The sequence below is a fragment of the Salmo salar genome, chromosome 12 (genome assembly GCF_965601325.2).
Source record: "Salmo salar chromosome 12, fSalSal1, whole genome shotgun sequence".
NCBI classification, from domain to species: Eukaryota; Metazoa; Chordata; class Actinopteri; order Salmoniformes; family Salmonidae; genus Salmo; species Salmo salar.
The window spans coordinates 59,841,809-59,863,048 of record NC_138302.1 but is presented as its reverse complement, the minus strand read 5'-3'; the positions used below and the strand labels follow the sequence as shown (position 1 = coordinate 59,863,048).

At 40.9% G+C, this 21,240-nt stretch overlaps 1 protein-coding gene across 2 annotated transcripts in view; it reads right to left on the bottom strand.

The window, feature by feature from the left end:
• LOC106565345 (sodium- and chloride-dependent GABA transporter 2) overlaps positions 1-10,195 on the bottom strand; it is a 28,286-nt gene extending 18,091 nt beyond the window's left edge. The window contains exon 1 of one of the 2 annotated variants that reach the window (XM_082959167.1): positions 10,109-10,195. In XM_082959167.1, the coding sequence (XP_082815293.1) occupies positions 10,109-10,125 (17 nt within the window). In that variant the 5' untranslated portion in view covers positions 10,126-10,195. Of the gene's footprint in view, positions 1-5,444; positions 5,644-10,108 lie in introns of those variants that run through there. The other variant, XM_014132343.3, reaches the window with a different exon arrangement.
• Positions 10,196-21,240: the final 11,045 nt, after the last annotated feature.

Here is a 21,240-nt window from a genome sequence, read left to right as displayed (position 1 = left end):
AAATGTAATGTATCTCTACTTGCACATTAATCTTCTGCACATCTACCATTCCAGTGTCTAATTGCTATATTGTAATTACTTCGTCACCATGGCCTATTTATTGCCTTACCTCTCTTATCTTACCTCATTTGCACTCTTCTTTCTACTGTATTATTGACTGTATGTTTGTTTATTCCATGTGTAACTGTGTTGTTGTATGTGTCGAACTGCTGTGCTTTATCTTGGCCAGGTCACAGTGAGAACTTGTTCAGGTCACAAATGAGACCTTGTTCTCAACTAGCCTACCTGGTTGAATAAAGGTGAAAAAAGTACTGTTCTGATGGTAAAATACAGCAATGTTGACTTATAACAGTGGAATCAACTACTGTATTGTGTTCCGTGTATTATTTTAACCGTTTCTGTAAGTTAGCAGACACTCTTGTCCAAAGCAACTTACAATAGTAAGTGAATACTTTTTTGTACTGGTTAATTGACCCCTTAACCCTGGCATCGCAAGCACCATGCTCTACCAACTGAGCTACACGTGACAGTATGAAGACACATACATTTTTATTCTTTAATGATCCTGAGAAAAGTCACGGTTCCCATACACTGATCCATACTATGGTCTATTCTAGAAGTAGCCTGAGTATCGGGAGAAGCCAAATTATCTGGGAATAGTCAATACCAGCAGACTTTTTGGCATTGGCCACACAAAGAGGTGAGATTCCAATTGAATCTTGTATTGTGAGGAGCCAGGGCAGCATCTCACTGCTTGGCAATGTGTATGAATGTTAAAATTCCACACTGTTGTACCAGTCTTGTTGCATTAGAGTAGGAGGGGATCAGCACAGCTTGGTGGGACTAGTGTAATCCTGTAATCAATGTTGCCTTTGTGCCCTTGCCTAGTATCCCTGTGGGAGTAGGACACATACAATGGAAAATATGTGCTGCTGCTGCTACTACTATTATGGTGATTTCTGAAAATGAACACCCTGTACTTATACAGTTATAGAAGCACAAGCGCAAGATCAGGGCAAGGCGGCCGGAAACATGACCGAATACAAACAGTGTACAGTCGTGGCCAAAAGTTTTGAGAATGACACAAATATTAATTTCCACAAAGTTTGCTGCTTCAGTGTCTTTAGATATTTTTGTCAGATGTTACTATGGAATACTGAAGTATAATTACAAGCATTTCAGAAGTGTCAAAGGCTTTTATTGACAATTACATGAAGTTGATGCAAAGAGTCAATATTTGCAGGGTTGACCCTTCTTTTTCAAGACCTCTGCAATCCGCCCTAGCATGCTGTCAATTACCTTCTGGGCCACATCCTGACTGATGGCAGCCCATTCTTGCATAATCCATGCTTGGAGTTTGTCAGAATTTGTGAGTTTTTGTTTGTCCACCTGCCTCTTGAGGATTGATCACAAGTTCTCAATGGGATTAAGGTCTGGGGAGTTTCCTGGCCATGGACCCAAAATATCGATGTTTTGTTCCCCGAGCCACTTAGTTATCACTTTTTCCTTATGGCAGGGTGCTCCATCATGCTGGAAAAGGCATTGTTTGTCGCCAAACTGTTCCTGAATGGTTGGGAGAAGTTGCTCTCGGAGGATGTGATGGTACCATTCTTTATTCATGGCTGTGTTCTTAGGCAAAATTGTGAGTGAGCCCACTCCCTTGGCTGAGAAGCAACCCCACACATGAATGGTCTCAGGATGCTTTACTGTTGGTAGCGCTGACTGATGGTAGCGCTCACCTTGTCTTCTCCGGACAAGCTTTTTTCCGGATGCCCCAAACAATCGGAAAGGGGATTCATCAGAGAAAATGACTTTACCCCAGTCCTCAGCAGTCCAATCCCTGTACCTTTTGGAGGATGTTTTTCCTGGAGAGAAGTGGCTTCTTTGCTGCCCTTCTTGACACCAGGCCATCCTCCAAAAGTCTTCGCCTCACTGTGCGTGCAGATGCACTCACACCTGTCTGCTGCCATTACTGAGCAAGCTCTGTACTGGTGGTGCCCCGATCCCGCAGCTCAATCAATTTTAGGAGACAGTCCTGGCGCTTGCTGGACTTTCTTGGGTGCCCTGAAGCCTTCTTCACAACAATTGAACCGCTCTCCTTGAAGTTCTTGATGATCCAATAAATGGCTGATTTAGGTGCAATCTTACTGGCAGCAATATCTTTGCTTGTGAAGTCCTTTTTGTGCAAAGCAATGATGACGTCACATGTTTCCTTGCAGGTAACCATGGTTGACAGAGGAAGAGCAATGATTCCAAGCACCACTCTCCTTTTGAAGCTTCCGGTCTGTTATTCAAACTCAATCAGCATGACAGAGTGATCTCCAGCCTTGTCCTCATCAACACTCACACACGTGTTAACGAGATAATCGCTGACATGATGTCAGCTGGTCCTTTTGTGGCAAGGCTGAAATGCAGTGGAAATGTTTTGTTGGGGATTCAGTTCATTTGCATGGCAAAGAGGGACTTTTCAATTGATTGCAATTCCTCTGATCACTCTTCATAACATTCTGGAGTATATGCAAACTGCCATCATACAAACTGAGGCAGCAGACTTCGTGAAAATTTATATTTGTGTCATTCTCAAAACTTTTGGCCACAACTGTAGCTATTCCCTCCGCAAGGCAATCAAACAAGCTAAGCATCAGTATAGAGACAAAGTAGAGTCACAATTCAACGTCTCAGACACGAGAGGTATGTGGCAGGGTCTACAGTCAATCACGGACTACAAAAAGAAAACCAGCCCCGTTGCGGACCCCGATGTCTTGCTCCCAGACAAACTAAACAACTTCTTTGCTTGCTTTGAGGACAATACAGTGCCACCGACACGGCCCGCTACCAAAACCTGCGGGCTCTCCTTCACCGCAGCCAACGTGAGTAAAACATTTAAACGTTGTATCCCTCGCAAGGCTGCCAGTTAAGACGGCATCCCAAGCCGCGTCCTCAGAGCATGCGCAGACCAGCTGGCTGGTGTGTTTACGGACATGTTCAATCAATCCCTATCCCAGTCTGCTGTTCACACATGCTTCAAGAGGGCCACCATTGTTCCTGTTCCCAAGAAAGTTAAGGTAACTGAGCTAAATGACTATCGCCCCGTAGCACTCACTTCCGTCATCATGAAGTGCTTTGAGAGACTAGTCAAGGATCATATAACCTCCACCCTACTTGACACCCTAGACCCATTCCAATTTGTTTACCGCCCCAATAGGTCCACAGACGACGCAATCGCAATCACACTGCACACTGCCCTAACCCATCTGGACAAGAGGAATACCTATGTAAGAATGCTGTTCATCGACTACAGCTCAGCATTTAACACCATAGTACCCTCCAAACTTGTCATTAAGCTCGAGACCCTGGGTCTTGACCCCGCCCTGTGCAACTGGGTCCTGGACTTTCTGACGGGCCGCCCCCAGGTGGTGAGGGTAGAAAACAACATCTCCACTCTGCTGATCCTCAACACTGGGGCCCCACAAGGGTGCATTCTCAGCCCTCTCCTGTACTCCCTGTTAACCCATGACTGTGTGGCCATGCACGCATCCAACTCAATCATCAAGTTTGCAGACGACACTACAGTGGTAAGCTTGATTACCAACAACGACAAGACGGCCTACAGGGAGGAGGTGAGGGCCCTCAGAGTGTGGTGTCAGGAAAATAACCTCACACTCAATGTCCACAAAACAAAAGAGATGATCATGGGCTTCAGGAAACAGCAGAGGGAGCACCCCCCTATCCACATGGATGGGATAGTAGTGGAGAAGGTGGAAAGTTAAGTTCCTACACGTCACAGCATCCACCCACACATCCACCCACACAGACAGTGTGCAGCATCTGTGCAGCAATGCTCCCCATCCAACCTGACAGAGCTTGTGAGGATCTGCAGAGAAGAATGTAGCCAACAGGTGTGCCAAGCCTGTAGCGTCATACCCAATAATACTCAAGGCTGTAATGGCTGCCAAAGTTGCTTCCACAAATTACTGAGTAAAGGGTCTGAATTCTTTTGTAAGTGTGATATTTCAGTTGTTTTTATTTTTAATAAATTAACAAACATGTCTAAAAACCTGTTTTTGCTTTCTCATTATGGGGTATTGTGTGTAGATTGATGAGGGGAAAAAACTATTTAATCGCTTTTAGAATGAGGCTGTAAACTAACAAAATGTGAAAAAAGTCATGGGGTCTGAATACTTTCCTAAGGCACTGTATATGAAAACCGCACCACAAATATAAGTACAAAAAAAAGTTAGTTTAATCAGTTAAACAAAGCATATTAATTATAATTGTACATGATATACTCAGTATATATGAAAAAAACATGTTTGATTATATGTGTGTGTGTGATTGTAAGAGTTAGGCTACATGGAGGGGATTATTGGGTAGCTAACCCCCAGTCTTCGCTTGACCTGATGACTCCTTGCTGTCCTCGTCCCCAGTCCACCTGGTTGTGCTGTTGATCCAGTTTCTGCTGTTTTGTCTGTGGCTATGGAACCCTGACCTGTTTACCGGATGTGATACCGTGTCCCGGACCTGCTGTTTTCGTCTCTCTCTCTCTCTCTCTCTCTCTCTCTCTCTGAATGCTTGGCTATGAAAAACCAACTGACATTTAGTTGCATCCTCTACAACCACTGTGATTATTATTTGACCCTGCTGGTCATCTATGAATGCTTGAACAACGCTCTGGCCTCAATGGCTATCTACTCTTTTAATCTCCACCCGGCACAGCCAGAAAAGGACTAGCCTCCCCTCAGAGCCTGGTTCCTCTCTAGCTTTCTTCCTAGGTTCGTGCCTTTCTAGGGAGTTTTTCCTAGCCACCGTGCTTCTACATCTGCATTGCTTGCTGTTTGGGTTTTTTGGCAGGGTTTCTGTACATCTGCTGATGTAAAAAGGGCTTTATAAATACATTGTATTTTCTATGTTCATTGTTCATGTCTGAGTCGTCTCTGTTTAATATTTTAGCATACTGTAGTGTTTCTTTTTTTCTCTTAAGGTTTGCAGCTTGAATTATGAAAATAATATCTAACTTAACAACCAGTAATTCTGCTTTCAAATCGAAAGAATGTGATAAGAGGACTTCTACGTTTATTAGACATGGCTGTATAGTTACACAGAACAGGAAGACACTGCTGCTCTCACTGGCACTGCTGAGCCTCCAGTCTGTAACCTTTGGCCTACATTCAGCGCCTGCAACAAGTGCTACTGACTGCAGACAGAGAGAGAGAGAGAGAGCGAGAGAGACAGTGAGAGAAAGAGAAAGAGAGAGCTACCGTACCACTGCCTGAAGCCTCATGTCTGTCTCTGTCTCTCTATACAACTAGGGAGATGTCTAGGTGTTATCACAGCCCCCGCCTGCCAAGTCTGCTAGATTTCAAATACAAACAGTGATAAACAGTCTAAATAAAAGGTTTCCTGATAGAAACGGAAGAGACTAGAATGCGCGAGAGAGAGAGTACCTTAAGGATGAAGTTGTAGTTCTGAAGTCTGTTGTAGTAGTCTACTTCTCCATTAAAGAAGACTTGTTCTGGTCCCTTTCATTGGAAGCAAACCTAGACCCTGTGTTTCTCCCTGTCAAATGCCCTTCCCAGAACTAACCATGAGTGAACCCATGTGGATAGTTTGGAGTGTTTGTGTGTTCATGAGCCTGTGTGTGTGAGGCGGAGCTATTGAGTCGAGGTAACACTGGCTCCTTCATTGCGGGGAAGAGGAGGGGATTTGCTCTGTGAAAGTGGCAGCAGCAGGCGGGCTTCTTTTGAATGCTGTAGGGGCATGGATGTGTGGAATGTGAACAAATGAACTCTCTGCATTAGAACTTTACAATGGATAGAGGAGAGGAGTGACAGAACTTGAACACTTAAATGAATAGGAAAAGGGGGCATAATACATCTAATGTACATTACTTGCAAAACTTTTGAAATGTAATGGAGAGTGATAATGTTGCATCTAGAATGACAGATATATTTTTTTTATTACGTCATACCAATGTCTACTGATTTCATCAGTCTAAAAAGTGCTGTACATAATGTAGTATTTCAACATATCAACATGATCAACAATTGCTAGTTGGATGGATGGTGTCTAATGACTGTGAATGGAATCTAAAACTTCAGCCAATGAAATATGACGTTAACAAAAGCATTCTGTCAAGGCCTCTTAACTTGTCTGGGCTAGGGGGCAGTATTTTCACGGCCGGATGAAAAACGTACCCAATTTAAACAGGTTACTACTCTGGCCCAGAAACTAGAATATGCATATTATTAGTAGATTTGGATAGAAAACACTCTGAAGTTTCTAAAACTGTTTGAATGGTGTCTGTGAGTATAACAGAACTCATATGGCAGGCAAAAACCTGAGAGAAATCCAAGCAGGAAGTGGAAAGTCTGAGAATTGTAGTTCTTCTTTTGATTCTCTATGGAAGCTACAGTGTTTGTGGGGTGACATTGCACTTCCTAAGGCTTCCATTGGCTGTCTAAAGCCTTCAGAAAGTGGTTTGAGCATTTTCCTGTCACTGGGCAGATAATAGGAGCTCAGTTTCTGAGTGGTCTGCCTGGCAACAAAGGGATTGGATATGCGCGGTCACGCGAGCACGCCGTTCCTTCTTTTTCTTCTTGAATGAATATGCTATTGTCCGGTTGGAATATTATCGCAATTTTACGTAAAAAATACCATAAAGATTGATTTTAAACAGCGTTTGACATGCTTCTAAGTACGGTAATGGAACATTTAGACTTTTCGTCTCTCATTCCGTGCTGTTCTTCCACCATCCCCACACTCGGTTTGTGTGTTTGACATTTCTATTGATCTTCATCAATAGAAATAAAAATTAATCCCCAGTCTATGATTCTGACAAACACAAAGTCAAAATCCCAGTCCTGGAATCATAGTTATCATTTCCATCTAAGATATATGATCGACAGTCTAGACTAAAAAGTAACAACGCGGTTCTCATCGTAGAGCTTGAACGTCGTCAGCGACACTAGCTAGTAGCGTATTAATAACTTTATTTTTGGATAAGTGATCTGTACGCGCGAACAAAACGGAGGTATTTGTATATAAATATGGATTATTTCGAACAAAAACAACATTTCTTGTGGAAGTAGCAGTCCTGGGAGTGCATTCTGACGAAGATCAGCAAAGGTAAGAGAATATTTATAATACTAATTCTGAGTTTAGGTGACCCCGAACTTGGCGGGTGTCTGTATAGCTTGCTGTGATGGCAAGCTATGTACTCAGAATATTGAAAACTGTGCTTTCTCCGTAAAGCTATTTTAAAATCTGACACAGCGGTTGCATCCAAGGGTAGTCCATCTATAATACTTTAAATAATTGTTATATATTTTGTCAATGTTTATGATGAGTATTTTTGTAAATTGATGTGCACATTCATCAGACGTTTTGGTGGGAATACATTTTCTGAACATCACGCGCCAATGTAAAATGCTGTTTTTGGATATAAATATGAACTTTATCGAACAAAACATACATGTATTTTGTAACATAATGTCCTAGGAGTGTCATCTGATGAAGATCGTCAAAGGTTAGTGCTTCATTTAGCTGTGTTTTAGGTTTTATTGACACATGTCCTTGCTTGGAAAATGGCTGTGTGATTATTTTTGTCTATGTACTCTCCTAACATAATCTAATGTTTTGCTTTCGCTGTAAAGCCTTTTTGAAATCGGACAATGTGGTTACATCAAGGAGAAGTGTATCTTTAAAATGGTGTAAAATAGTTGTATGTTTGAGAAAGTTGAATTACGACATTTTGTTGTTTTTGAATTTGCCGCCCCGATATTTCACTGGCTGTGTTTTCACTGGCTGACGCTAGCGTCCCACGTAGCCCATAGAAGTTAAGGGCCACAGTGGGAACACTATATTTTACAGCACAGAAATGACCAGCCATTTACTAAGAAATAACATGTTAATGACACAGTAATTATGTTAAAGTAGTGTAAACACATCCAGTGACTTTCAGGTGAGGGTCACGTCAAGAAAATCTGTTGCATTTTACAATACAGTGTTTGTACAGTATAACAATGAGTAATTACAATACTGTCGCACTGTACTTATAGGAATAATTCCACTGTAATATAAAGTGTTACCAAAACATCTAGCTCAAAGCAGTTAATGAAATCTGTAGTGCTCACCATTCTCCATGCTTTGTAGCTGAGCAGCATTCTTCAAGAATTTCCCCTGAACACCTCTTAACTTCATTCATCACAACGTTTTCTTGTATTTTTATGATTTGAATGTTGTGCTATGTTTGCCTATGTGGACCTACTGTAAGGCAGAGCGCTCTGAAAAGACAAAACTGAGAAAGATGCTCCTTTATTCTAAATGTTAATAAATTATTTCCATTTCACGATTTTGGCCAAAGAATACAGATCACTAAACAGACCCCTTTAGGCTCCTTCACCGTTATCCCCCTAAAACCCCTACCCCCTAACAAAAAAACAATCACCTTACAGTTGTACTTGTTTTCTTGTACTGACAGGTGTCTTTTCTACTAGCACTGACTTTGTAATGACTGGTTTTTACAAATACTGTGATATCTAGCAACCTATAGTTTAATGAACTGACTGTAAGTGGCTCTGGTTCAGAGCGTCTGCTAAATTCAATAATTTAGTGCGTGACACCACTGGTACCCTAATAATCCTCTTATTGTTATTACAAAAGTAAAATCAATGCATGGGGCAGCAGGTAGCCAAGTGGTTAGAGCGTTGGGCCAGTAACCGAAAAGTTGCTAGATCGAATCCCCGAGCTGTTGTTCTGCCCCTGAAAAAAGCAGTTAACCCACTGTTCCTAGGCAGTCATTGTAATTAAGAATTTGTTCTTAACTGACTTGCCTAGTTAAATAAAGTTTAAAAAATAAATAACTGTAGTTCAATCAATAGGACTTCACCACGTCCATGTAACAGTTGTAGTGTGTTAATGCCACCCACTGTTCATGTAATGTTACTACAGGTGGTTCTGAGTTCCTTGGTGAGTGGTGATTGTTTTTGTCCCACTGAAAGAAATTAAGTTACCTACACTACCGTTCAAAGGTTTGGGGTCACTTTGAAATGTCCTTGTTTAGTACCCGCAAAACACCAGTCTCAAGGTCAACAGTGAAGAGACAACTCCGGGATGCTGGCCTTCTAGGCAGAGTTGCAAAGAAAAAGCCATATCTCAGACTGGCCAATAAAAAGAAAGATTAAGATGGGCAAAAGAACACAGACACTGGACAGAGGAACTCTGCCTAGAAGGCCAGCATCCCGGAGTCACTTCTTCGCTGTTGATGTTAAGACTGGTGTTTTGCGGGTACTATTTAATGATGCTGACAGTTGAGGACTTGTGAGGTGTCTGTTTCTCAAACTAGACACTCTAATGTACTTAGTCATTTACAACATTAACAAAGTCTACACTGTATTTCTGATCAATTTGATGTTATTTTAATGGACAAAATAAATGAACTTTTCTTTCAAAAACAAGGACATTTCTAAGTGACCCCAAACTTTTGAATGGTAGTGTAAATCTAGTACAGTAGGTGGCAATAGCGCACTAGTCTCAAGCACTTGTCATGCAGTCAGTCCCATTTCAATGATGGCAAAATGTAAGACTGTAGTGGGTTACCGGCAGGGGCGGACTGTGACCAGAAATCTGCGCTGGCATTTCAAACACCAACCCATTTTTTCCCTTGAGGCCCCCATTATTAGCCAGATAGTGATTATTTTGAGCAAAAACCCCAAGATGGCCAGTCCGTCCCTGGCTACTGGACACTATAGGCCACAGATATTTGCTGTATAGTAAATGGTAGGATCTTACTGTACACAACAGTCAACAAATTAATTATATATTAAACAATTACATTTGAAAAAGTTCTAAATGTTGTGCCCTCTTTTGTTTGATATGAGAGCAATGCTTCATGGAATGCATTTCATGTCAAATGGATTTGTCTTGTTTGCCAACAGTTTGTCATTTTAGGTGCCATTTTAGCATTGTCTAACCAAAAATCTAAATCAACTTGCATCCTGTCTAGGAAAAACTCATGATATTTGAATTGTTCTATTGAGGGACATTGACTAACATTTGTTTTCTGATAAGAAAATGCTTATATTAGAGGTTGGTGGATGTGGCTACTCACTGGGGACACCATGCCATTTCAACGTTGATAATTGGGTAATATTCGGTTGAGACGTTGATCAATGCGATTTAAACCTATATTCACTCACGTAAAAAGACAGCCAAAAGTTAGTTGAATTTCCAATGTGTTATCACTATACTTTCAGCCATCTAAAAGCACAACCAAATTCCAATGGAAAAACAATGTCTGATTCTTGATTCAGTTGTCACCCAAATGTCTATCTATCATGTGTGCTCCCTCTCGGACCTCTTGATCACCAGGCTGCTCGTTATGGCGCACACCTGTCACCATCGTTACGCGCACCTGCGCGTCATCAGACTCACCTGGACTCCATCACCTCCCAGATTACCTTCCCTATACATGTCACTCCCTTTGGTTCCTTCCCCAGGCATTGTTGTTTCTGTTCCAGTGTTAAATCTGTGCTTCTTGTTTGTTTTATGTTGCGTTTATTTATTCATCTTTTTTTATTACCCCATATCAAAGTCCACTGATTTCAACTTTCTAAAATATGCTGTACATGGTGCAGTATTTCAACATATTAGCATGATCAATAATTGCTGCTATTTTATTTTACTATAAACTATTCTGAATGTCTAGTGGTAATGCAGAGAACCTACAGTACCAGTCAAAAGTTTGGACACACCTACTCATTCAAGGGTTTTTCTTTATTTTTATTATTTTCTACATTGTAGAATAATACATTAAAAGTATGAAATAACACATATGGAATCGTGTAGTAAGCAAAAAAGTGTTAAATATATCAAAATATATTTTAGATTTGAGATTCTTCAAAGTAAAAAGTTTGCCTTGATGAAAGCTTTGCAATCTTTTTAATTTTTTTTATTTCACCTTTATTTAACCAGGTAGGCTAGTTGAGAACAAGTTTTCATTTACAACTGCGACCTGGCCAAGATAAAGCAAAGCAGTTCGACACATACAACAACACAAAGTTAGACATGGAATAAACAAACATACAGTCAACAATACAGTAGAAAAAAGTCTATATACAGTATGTGTAAATGAGGTAAGATAAGGGAGGTAAGGCAATAAATAGGCCATGGTGGCAAAGTAATTACAATATACCAATTAAATACTGGAGTCATAGATGTGCAGAAGATGAATGTGCAAGTAGAGATACTGGGGTGCAAAGGAGCAAGATAAATAAATAAATACAGTATGGGGATGAGGTAGTTGGATGGGCTATTTACAGATGGGCTAGGTGCAGTGATCTGTGAGCTGCTCTGACAGCTGGTGCTTAAAGCTAGTGAGGGAGATATTAGTCTCTTGTCATTCTCTCAAACAGCTTCATGAGGTAGTCACCTGGAATGTATTTCAATTAACAGGTGTGCCTTGTTAAAAGTACATTTGTGGAATCTTTTTAATTCTTAATGCGTTTTAGCCAATCAGTTGTGTTGTGACAAGGTAGGGTTGGTACACAGAAGATAGCCCTATTTGGTAAAAGACCAAGTTCATATTATGTCAAGAACAGCTCAAATAAGCAAAGAGAAATGACAGTCCGTCATTACTTTAAGACATGAAGGTCAATCAATCCTGAAAAGGTCAAGAACTTTTAAAGTTTCTTCAAGTACAGTCGCAAAAACCAGCGCTATGATGAAACTGGCTCTCTTGAGGACCGGGACAGGAAAGGAAGCCCCAGAGTTACCTCTGCTGCAGCGGATAAGTTCACTAGAGTTACCATCCTCCGAAATAGCAGCCCAAATAAACGCTTCAAAAAGTTCAAGTAATAGACACATCTCAACATCAACTGTTCTGAGGAAACTGCGTGAATCAGGCCTTCATGGTCAAATTGCTGCAAAGAAACCACTACTAATGGACACCAATAATAAGAAGAGACTTGCTTGGGCCAAGAAACACGAAAAATGGACATTATACCGAGTCCAATTTTGAGATTTTTGGTTTCAACTGCCGTGTCTTTGTGAGATGCAGAGAAGGTGAATGGATGATCTCCGCATGTGTGGTTCCCACCGTGAAGCATGGAGGTGGTGTGATGGTGTGGGGGTGCTTTGCTGGTGACAATGTCAGTGATTTATTTAGTATTCAAGGCACACTTAACCAGCATGGCTACCACAGCATTCTGCAGCGATACGCCATCCCATCTGGTTTGCGCGCGGTGGGACTATCATTTGTTTTTCAAAAGGACAATGACCCAACACACCTCCAGGCTGTGTAAGGGCTATTTGACCAAGAAGGAGGGTGATGAAGTGCTTCATCAGATGACCTGGCATTCACAATCATCCGACCTCAACCCAATTGAGATGGTTTGGGATGAGTTGGACCGCGGAGTGAAGGAAAAGCAGCCAACAAGTGCTCAGCATATGTGGGAACTCCTTCAAGACTGTTGGAAAAGCATTCCAGCTGAAACTGGTTGAGAGAATGCCAAGACTGTGCAAAGCTGTCATCAAGGCGAAGGGTGGCTACTTTGAAGAATCTCAAATATAAAATATATTTTGGATTTGTTTAACATTTTTTGGTTACTATACGATTCCATATGTGTTATTTCATAGTTTTGATGTTTTCACTATTATTCTACAATGTAGAAAATAATGAAAATAAAGAAAAACACTTCAATGATTAGGTGTGTCCAAACTTTTGACTGGTTCTGTAATCATACATTTCAGTAGGGGAAGGGCAGTAAATGTCAGTGTTTTCACAACAAAACAGTGCATTTGTTGTCTCCACAAATAGTGTCAGTCTCAAAAACAAGGCTTTGAGAACATGACATAGATGCTTTGACTTCTCGCGCTGACTGTACATGCACTCATTCAAATATTTGTGGCGATTATGAATATAAAACAATACATTTGTTTAATTTCCCTCTCACACTGTGTAAGCAGTCATCCAAATAACTTCTGTGTATTTAAATCAAGAATCACCTTCGTCCATTCTTCAAGAGTGCCTTGATGGGAAATGTAAGCCACACTGATCATTTTTCTACATTATTCGTTAACTGAGTGGTGGCCATTATCCCCTATGCTTTTCCCTCCAACAAACACAGTCTGTTTGGTTGGTTGGATGGATGGTTTCTAATGACTGTGGATGGAATCTAAAACTTCAGCCAATGAAATACGATGTAACAAAAGCATTCTGTCAAGGCCTCTTTAAGGGCCACAGTGGTAACACTATATTTTACAGCACATAAATCACCAGCCATTTATTAAGAAATAACATAATAATGTAATTATGTTAAAGTAGTGTAAACACATCCAGTGACTTTCAGGTGAGGGTCACGTCAAGAAAATCTGTTGCATTTTACAATACAGTGTAAGTACAGTATAACAATGAGTAATTACAATACTGTTGCACTGTACTTACAGGAATAATTCCACCGTAATAAGGGCACTGTAATTTAAAGTGTTACCAAAACATCTAGCTCAAAGCAATTAATGAAAACTGTAGTGCTCACCATTCTCCATGCTTTGTAGCTGAGCAGCATTCTTCAAGCATTTCCTCTGAACGCCTCTCAACTTCGTTCATCACAATGTTTTTCTTGTATTTTTATTAATTGAATTTTTGTGTAATAATTGCCTATTTTTTCAAATATATTTTTGTTTATTTCACCTTTATTTAACCAGGTAGGCCAATTGAGAACAAGTTCTCATTTACAACTGTGACCTGGCCAAGATAAAGCAAAGCAGTGCGACAAAAACAACAACACAGAGTTACACATGGGATAAACAAACGTACAGTCAATAACACAATAGAAAAATCTGTATACAGTGAGTGCAAATGAAGTAAGGAGGTAAGGCAATAAATAGACAATAGTGACAAAGTAATTACAATTTAGCAATAACACTGGAGTGATAGATGTGCAGATGAGGATGTGCAAGTAGAAATGCTGGTGTGCAAAAGAGCAGAAAACAAAAACAAATATGGGGATGAGGTAGGTAGTTGGTTGGATGGGATATTTACAGATGGGCTATGTACAGCTGCAGCAATCGGTAAGCTCCTCTGACAGCTAATGCTTAATGAGGGAGATATACGTCTCCAACTTCAGTGATTTTTGCAATTCGTTCCAGTCCTTGGCAGCAGAGAACTGGAAGGAAAGGCGGCCAAAGGCGGCCATTTGAGTTGGCTTTGGGGATGACCAGTGAAATATACCTGCTGGAGAGTGTGTTACGGATGGGTGTTGCTATGGTTACCAGTTAGCTGAGATAAGGTGGAGCTTTACCTAGCAAAGACTTATATAGATGACCTGGAGCCAGTGGGTTTGGCGACGAATATGCAGCGAGGACCAGCCAACGAGAGCATAGCGCAGTGGCGGGTGTATATGGGGCTTTGGTGACAAAACGGATGGCACTGTGATAGACTGCATCCTGTTTGCTGAGTAGAGTGTTGGAGGCTATTTTTTAAATTACATCGCCGAAGTCAAGGATCGGTAGGACAGTCAGTTTTACGAGGGTATGTTTGGCAGCATGAGTGAAGGAGGCTTTGTTTTGCGAAATATGATGCCGATTCTAGATTTAGTATTGGATTGGAGATGTTTAATATGAGTCTGGAAGGAGAGTTTACAGTCTAGCCAGACACCTAGATATTTATAGTTGTCCACATATTCTAAGTCAGAACTGTCCAGAGTAGTGATGCTAGTCAGGCGGGCGGGTGCGGCCAGCGATCGGTTGAAGAGCATGCATTTCGTTTTATTAGCATTTATGAGCAGTTGGAGGCTACGGAAGGAGAGTTGTATGGCATTGAGGCTCGTTTGGAGGTTTGTTAACACAGTGTCCAAAGAAGGGCCAGATGTATACAAAATGGTGTCGTCTGCGTAGAGGTGGATCAAAGAATTACCCGCAGCAAGAGCGACATCATTGATATATACAGAGAAAGGAGTCGGCCTGAAAATTGAACCCTGTGGCACCCCAATAGAGACTGCCAGAGGTCCGGACAACAGGCCCTTTGATTTGACACACTGAACTCTATCGGAGAAGTAGTTAGTGAACCAGGCGAGGCAATCATTAGAGAAATCAAGGCTGTTGAGTCTGCCGATAAGAATACGATGATTGACAGAGTCGAAAGCCTTGGCCAGGTCGATGAAGATGGCTGCACAGCACTGTCTTTTATCGATGGCGGTTATGATATCGTTTAGATATCATACCCTATGTGGACCTACTCTTTGGCACAGCGCTCTGAAAAGACAAAACTAAGAATTATGTTAATAAATGTTAATAAATCATCTCCATTTCACGATTTTGGCCAAAGGTTAGAGATCCCAAAACTGTGTCACCACACAAAAAGTAATCTATAATTGTGATATAAAGGTGATGTTAGTTACTTATAAACAGACCCATTTAGGCTCCTTCACTGTTAAACCCCCTAAAAAAACAATCACCTTACTGTTATACTTGTTTTATTGTACTAACAGGTGTCTTTTTCTACTAGCACTGACTTTGTAATGACTGGTTTTTACAAATACTGTGATATCTAGCAACCTATAGTTGAATGAACTGACTGTAAGTGGCTCTGGAGAAGAGCATCTGCTAAATTATCAAAAAATAAAATTTAAGATATTGTTAAATTAAAATATATTGAATTTGGCCATCAATGGCCCTCCAATAATTTGGTGCGTGACACCTCTGGTACCACCGCTGGCTACTGGACACTACAGGCCACAGATATTTGCTGTATGGTAAATGGTAGGATCTTACTGTACACAACAGTCAACAAATGAATGATGTATTATACAATTTCATTTGAAAAAGTTCCAAATGTCGTCCCCTCTTTTGTTTGATATGGGAGGAATGCTTCATGGAATGCATTTCATGTCAAATGGCTTCGTCTTGTTTGCCTTCAGTTTGTCGTTTTAGGTGCCAGTGCTATAATCGATGTTGGTGCAAATGTTTGCAACAATTTCAACCGCTAATATTAGCATTATCTAACAAAGAATTGTAGATAATAGGCAGAATCTACCGCACACCCAGAGCTGATTAGTGAATAGTTAGTGATCGTAAGATGGCGCCGTAGAAGGCTGACGTTTTACATGCTCCTAACCAATTGTGTTTTTTTGTTCATTTCGTTTTTTGTTTTTTTACTTATTTTGTACATAATGTTGCTGCTACCGTCTCTTATGACCTAAAATAACTTTGAGACATCAGAACAGCGATTACTCTCCACGAACTGGAGAATAATTATTTTCCTTTAATGAGTCAAACGAGCCCAACGTGAATGACATACTGCTTTCCCGGGAACAGTTCCAGATCCCCGTCATTTGTGTGAAGAGGAGGCGGAGGAAAAGGGGCCGGAGGTCGGACTGCATTCTGAGAATTCGTAGGCGATCGAATAAACCCCCACTGCCTTGCGTTCTGCTAGCAAATGTGCAATCTTTGGAAAATAAAATTGATGACCTACGCGGAAGATTAACCTACCAACGGGACATTCAAAACTGTTATATCTTATGCTTCACGGAGTCGTGGCTGAACGACGACATTATCAACATATAGCTGGCTGGTTATACGCTGTATCGGCAGGATAGAACAGCGGCGTCTGGTAAGACAAGGGGAGGCGGACTGTGTATTTTTGTAAATGACAGATGGTGCACAATATCTAAGGAAGTCTTGAGGTTTTGCTCGCCTGAGGTAGAGTATCTCAAGATAAGCTGTAGACCACACTATCTATCTAGAGAGTTTTCATCTTTATTTTCGTAGCTGTCTACATACCACCACAGACTGATGCTGGCACTAAGACCTCTCTGAATGAGCTGTTTTCCGACATAAGCAAACAGGAAAACACTCACTCAAAGGTGACGCTCCTAGTGGCCGGGGACTTTAATGCAGGGAAACTTAAATCCGTCTTACCAAATTTCTATCAGCATGTTAAATGTGCAACCAGAGGGGAAAAAACTCTGGACCACCTTTACTCCACACACAGAGATGCATACAAATCTCTCCCTCACCCTCCATTTGGCAAATCTGACCATAATTCTATCCTCCTGATTCCTGCTTACAAGCAAAAATTAAAGCAGGACGCAACAGTGACTCAATCAATACAAATGTGGTCTGATGAACCAGATGCTAAGCTACAGGACTGTTTTGCTAGTACAGACTGGAATATGTTCGATAGCATTGAGGAGTACACCACATAAGTCATTGGCTTCATCAATAAGTGCATCGATGACGTAGTCCCCACAGTGACCCCACAGTACAACCCCCAACCAGAAGCCATGCAACAGGCAACATCCGCACTGAGCTAAGGGGTTGAGCTGCTGCTTTCAAGGAGCAGGACTCTAACCCGGAAGCTTATAAGAAATCCCGCTATGCCCTCCGACAAACAATCAAACAGGCAAAGCGTCAATACACGACTAAGAACGAATTGTACTTCACCGGCTCTGACGCTCGTCGGATGTGGCAGGGCTTGCAAACTATTACAGACTACAAAGGGAAGCATAGCCGAAATCTGCCCATTGACACAAGCCTAAAAGACAAGCTAAACTATTTCTATGCTCGTTTCAAGGCAAATAACACTGAAACATGCATGAGAGCACCAGCTGTTCTGGAAGACTGTGTGATCATGCTCTCTGCAGCCGATGTGAGTAAGACCTTTAAACAGGTCAGGATCACTATACCAGGAGGTGTCAGAGGAAGGCCCTAAAAATTGTCAAAGACTCCAGCCACACTACTCATAGACTGTTCTCTCTGCTACTTCACGGTAAGCGGTACCGGAGCACCAAGTCTAGGTCCAAGAGGCTTCTAAACAGCTTCTACCCCCAAACTATAAGACTCCTGAACATCTAATCAAATGGCTACCCAGACTATTTGCACCCCCCCCCCCCACGTTTTACACCGCTGCTACTCTCTGTTGATATCATCTATGCATAGTCACTTTAATAACTCTACCTACATGTACATATTACCTCGACTAACCCGCACATTGACTCCCTACCGGCACCCGATTTTATATAGTCTTGCTATTGTTATTTTGCTGCTGCTCTTCAATTACTTGTTACTTTTATTTCTTATACTTATTGTATTTTTTTTTTTTTTTTACTGCATTGTTGGTTAGGGGCTTGTATGTAAGCATTTTACTGTAAGGTGTGCACCTGTTGTATGTGACTAATAAAATTTGATTTGATTTCTTGCAGCATTTTTTAGAGTGTTACTTTAGTGCCTTATTGCAAACAGGATGCATGTTTTGGAATATTTTTACAGACTTCATTCTTTTCACTGTGTAATTTGGTTAGTGTTGTGGAGTAACTACCATGTTGCTGTCACATCTTCTCCTGCTCCTGAAGACTGAATCCACGCCAAGCCAGGTGGGCACTATTCTTCATTAGGTTCGACTTCACGCTGACCTATCGCCCAGGTTCTAAGAACATCAAGGCCGATGCCCTGTCCCGTATCTACGATTCGGGAGAGGTTCCTGTCCAGAGGGCACCCATAATCCCATCCTCCCGAGTCGTAGGTCCAGTGGTTTGGGACGTAGATGTGGACATCCGCCATGCTCTAGAGAGGGAGCCCGCACCCGGAATTGTCCTCCCGAGCGCATCTACAGTGGTTCCTCCTTTAAAAGTTGTGAGCTTACACCGTGGGACTTATAGGGACCCAAAATATATATATAAGCATGGAGAAACAAAAATATTCCATGATATTCTTAAGATATGTGTTGACTGAATATAAGCAAGTGAAGTCTGCTAAATAATCAAGTTAGGTTTCTCCAGAAATAAATTATTCTAAATAACAAACTGGCTTTATTTACAAATTAGTGAGAATGTCTCACCCCATGTTCAAGAATTGCCTTTTTCTCGCTCACTCTAGGTTAAATGAAAACGAAATCTCCAAAATATTGTTCCTTTTTAGACAAACCGATTATTATTATTAATTCATTTATAATTATATAAAAGCCCCTTAGATATTCTCAGATATTCTCACAGTTCCTAATGGAAAATGTCCCTTAGATTTTCATTTAGAGTCCTCCAATCCTCTAAATGTAATTATTGGCGGAGAGTCACGTCATTGAAAACAATATTTTTCGATATACTGAAGGCCTACCATAGACGAAATGAGTCTCACTAGTGTTGAGTAATGTGCTGTTGAAAATGGTGTAGGTCTTATTTATTTAAAGAGCATATTGAAGTTAGAAGCAAAAGCCTACAGCTATTTTAGCACCGTTTCGCGCTGCTCTGAGGCAGGCATGGGGACTGGTCTTGATAAATCAACGAGATTTTTATTTTCACTTCATCTCCGTTTGGGTATGGTTAGACAAGAATTAGAAAATGAGGGTGCAGAAATGTTACACTCTTAGTGTAACCTTTATTGAACTAGGCAATGTTGTTGATCCATGTCACGTCCTGACCAGTATAAGGGTTATTTGTTATTGTAGTTTGGTCAGGACGTGGCAGAGGGTATTTTGTTTATGTGGTTCGGGGTGGTGATTTATGTAGTAGGGTGTTTGATTTATTATTTCCGGGTTTTGGTCTATGTTCTATGTTTTGTATTTCTATGTTCTTTCTGGTTTGTTGTATGTCTATGTTTAGGTTGATGGGGGGGTTGGACTCTCAATTGGAGGCAGGTGCTTTCTCGTTGCCTCTGATTGAGAGTCCTATATATGGGTAATTGTTTGGTTTGGTGTTGTGGGAGATTGTTTCTTGTTTTGCCTGTGTGAGCATGACAAGACAAGACTGTTTTGTTGTTCTTTAGTTCTTCATTTTGTTATTTTGGTGTTCTCTTGATTTAAAATAAATTAACAAGATGAGCATCCACATTCCTGCTGCGTTTTGGTCCTCTATCCCCGACGACAACCGTTACAATCCATCCTCAGTTTTCTCCTATCTATGGAAATAAAAGTGAAGTCAGACACCATTTCAGTTATGAGATAGTGTGTCGCTGATGTAGGCTTAGATGTATTATATATTCACTACAAGTCATATTACCTGTTGTAACTCGTGTATTCTTTTTTACTGCAGAACCATAAGTACTCCGGTGGAGGTAAAATAAAATATCTTCAACCAGAAATAAGGGTTGTTATACTAAGCTCTCAGTTCTCTTCCCTTCTGGCCTGAAATGTCAAATACAGAAAGGGTCCAAGTGTCATGTTTTATCATTTGACATATGAATGAAGAAGGCAATAGGACAAAGTACAACTTTTCACTCATCACAGTCACACTAAGAGATCTCATAGTAACCCATACTGTAAGCATGTTGTACAACCTGATAACTGGCACACTTTTAATAGGCATTCTGTCTTACCTTACACACAACGACAAACTTGTCAAGCTTCCTCATATTTGAATTCCATGGAGCACACGATATCAGTGTTGTTCTGTTCTTCTTTATTTACTGTAATGCAATACCATAACAGGGCAACAAGGGTCCCTTTCAAAAGCTTGTTTATGTTGAGATGATGTCAGAATTATGTCTTGTAAGTCTCTTCCTGGATTGGCTACTCTTTCAAATTTCAAATCAGTATTAAAAAAGGTAGGAAATAATGGGCCAGTTTCCCAGACACAGATTAAGCCTAACCCAGGACTAAAAGGCATTCTCAATGGAGATTCTGAGAGATATGAATTCATAAATTACCATTAAACTTCTTCCCCTGAAACCCTGAACGACCTAGGGCTCTATTCAATCTGCATCGCAGAAATTCATCTTTACAGTGTGATTGAGATTTAAAGGCAATGTCCTCGCTTTAGTGGACGCTGTATATGTCGGTCCAATCGGAAATTACCTTAACATTTCTATCACAGAATCTGTTACGCTTCAGCTTTACAGATTGAATAGAGCGCCTAGTCTTTAAACTCAGCAGAGTTTAGAACCAGAGTCTAACATCTCTGTTAGAGCTAGTATTACAAGTTTCTGAAGCACTCCAGATAATAGCCATGTGACATGTGGAGTGACACAACCAATCAATTGACCACAATGTCAAACACTAGTGGAGTACGTCACGTGCATCTGAGGTATTGTGTAAAAGGATCACGAGAACAACAATAACATATCAAAATCTTGAAACACTATTATCACCATAACCTGCTACACTGAGGGTCGTAATGGTATCTATGAATGAAAAAACACAAACTGTCATCAGGGATAGTAGAGCTGGAGCTGCCACCTTTGGTCAGCAATCATCAGAGCCATTTGTACACTGTAATACAGACCATAATACTTAATTAAAGGATGAATATAGATATT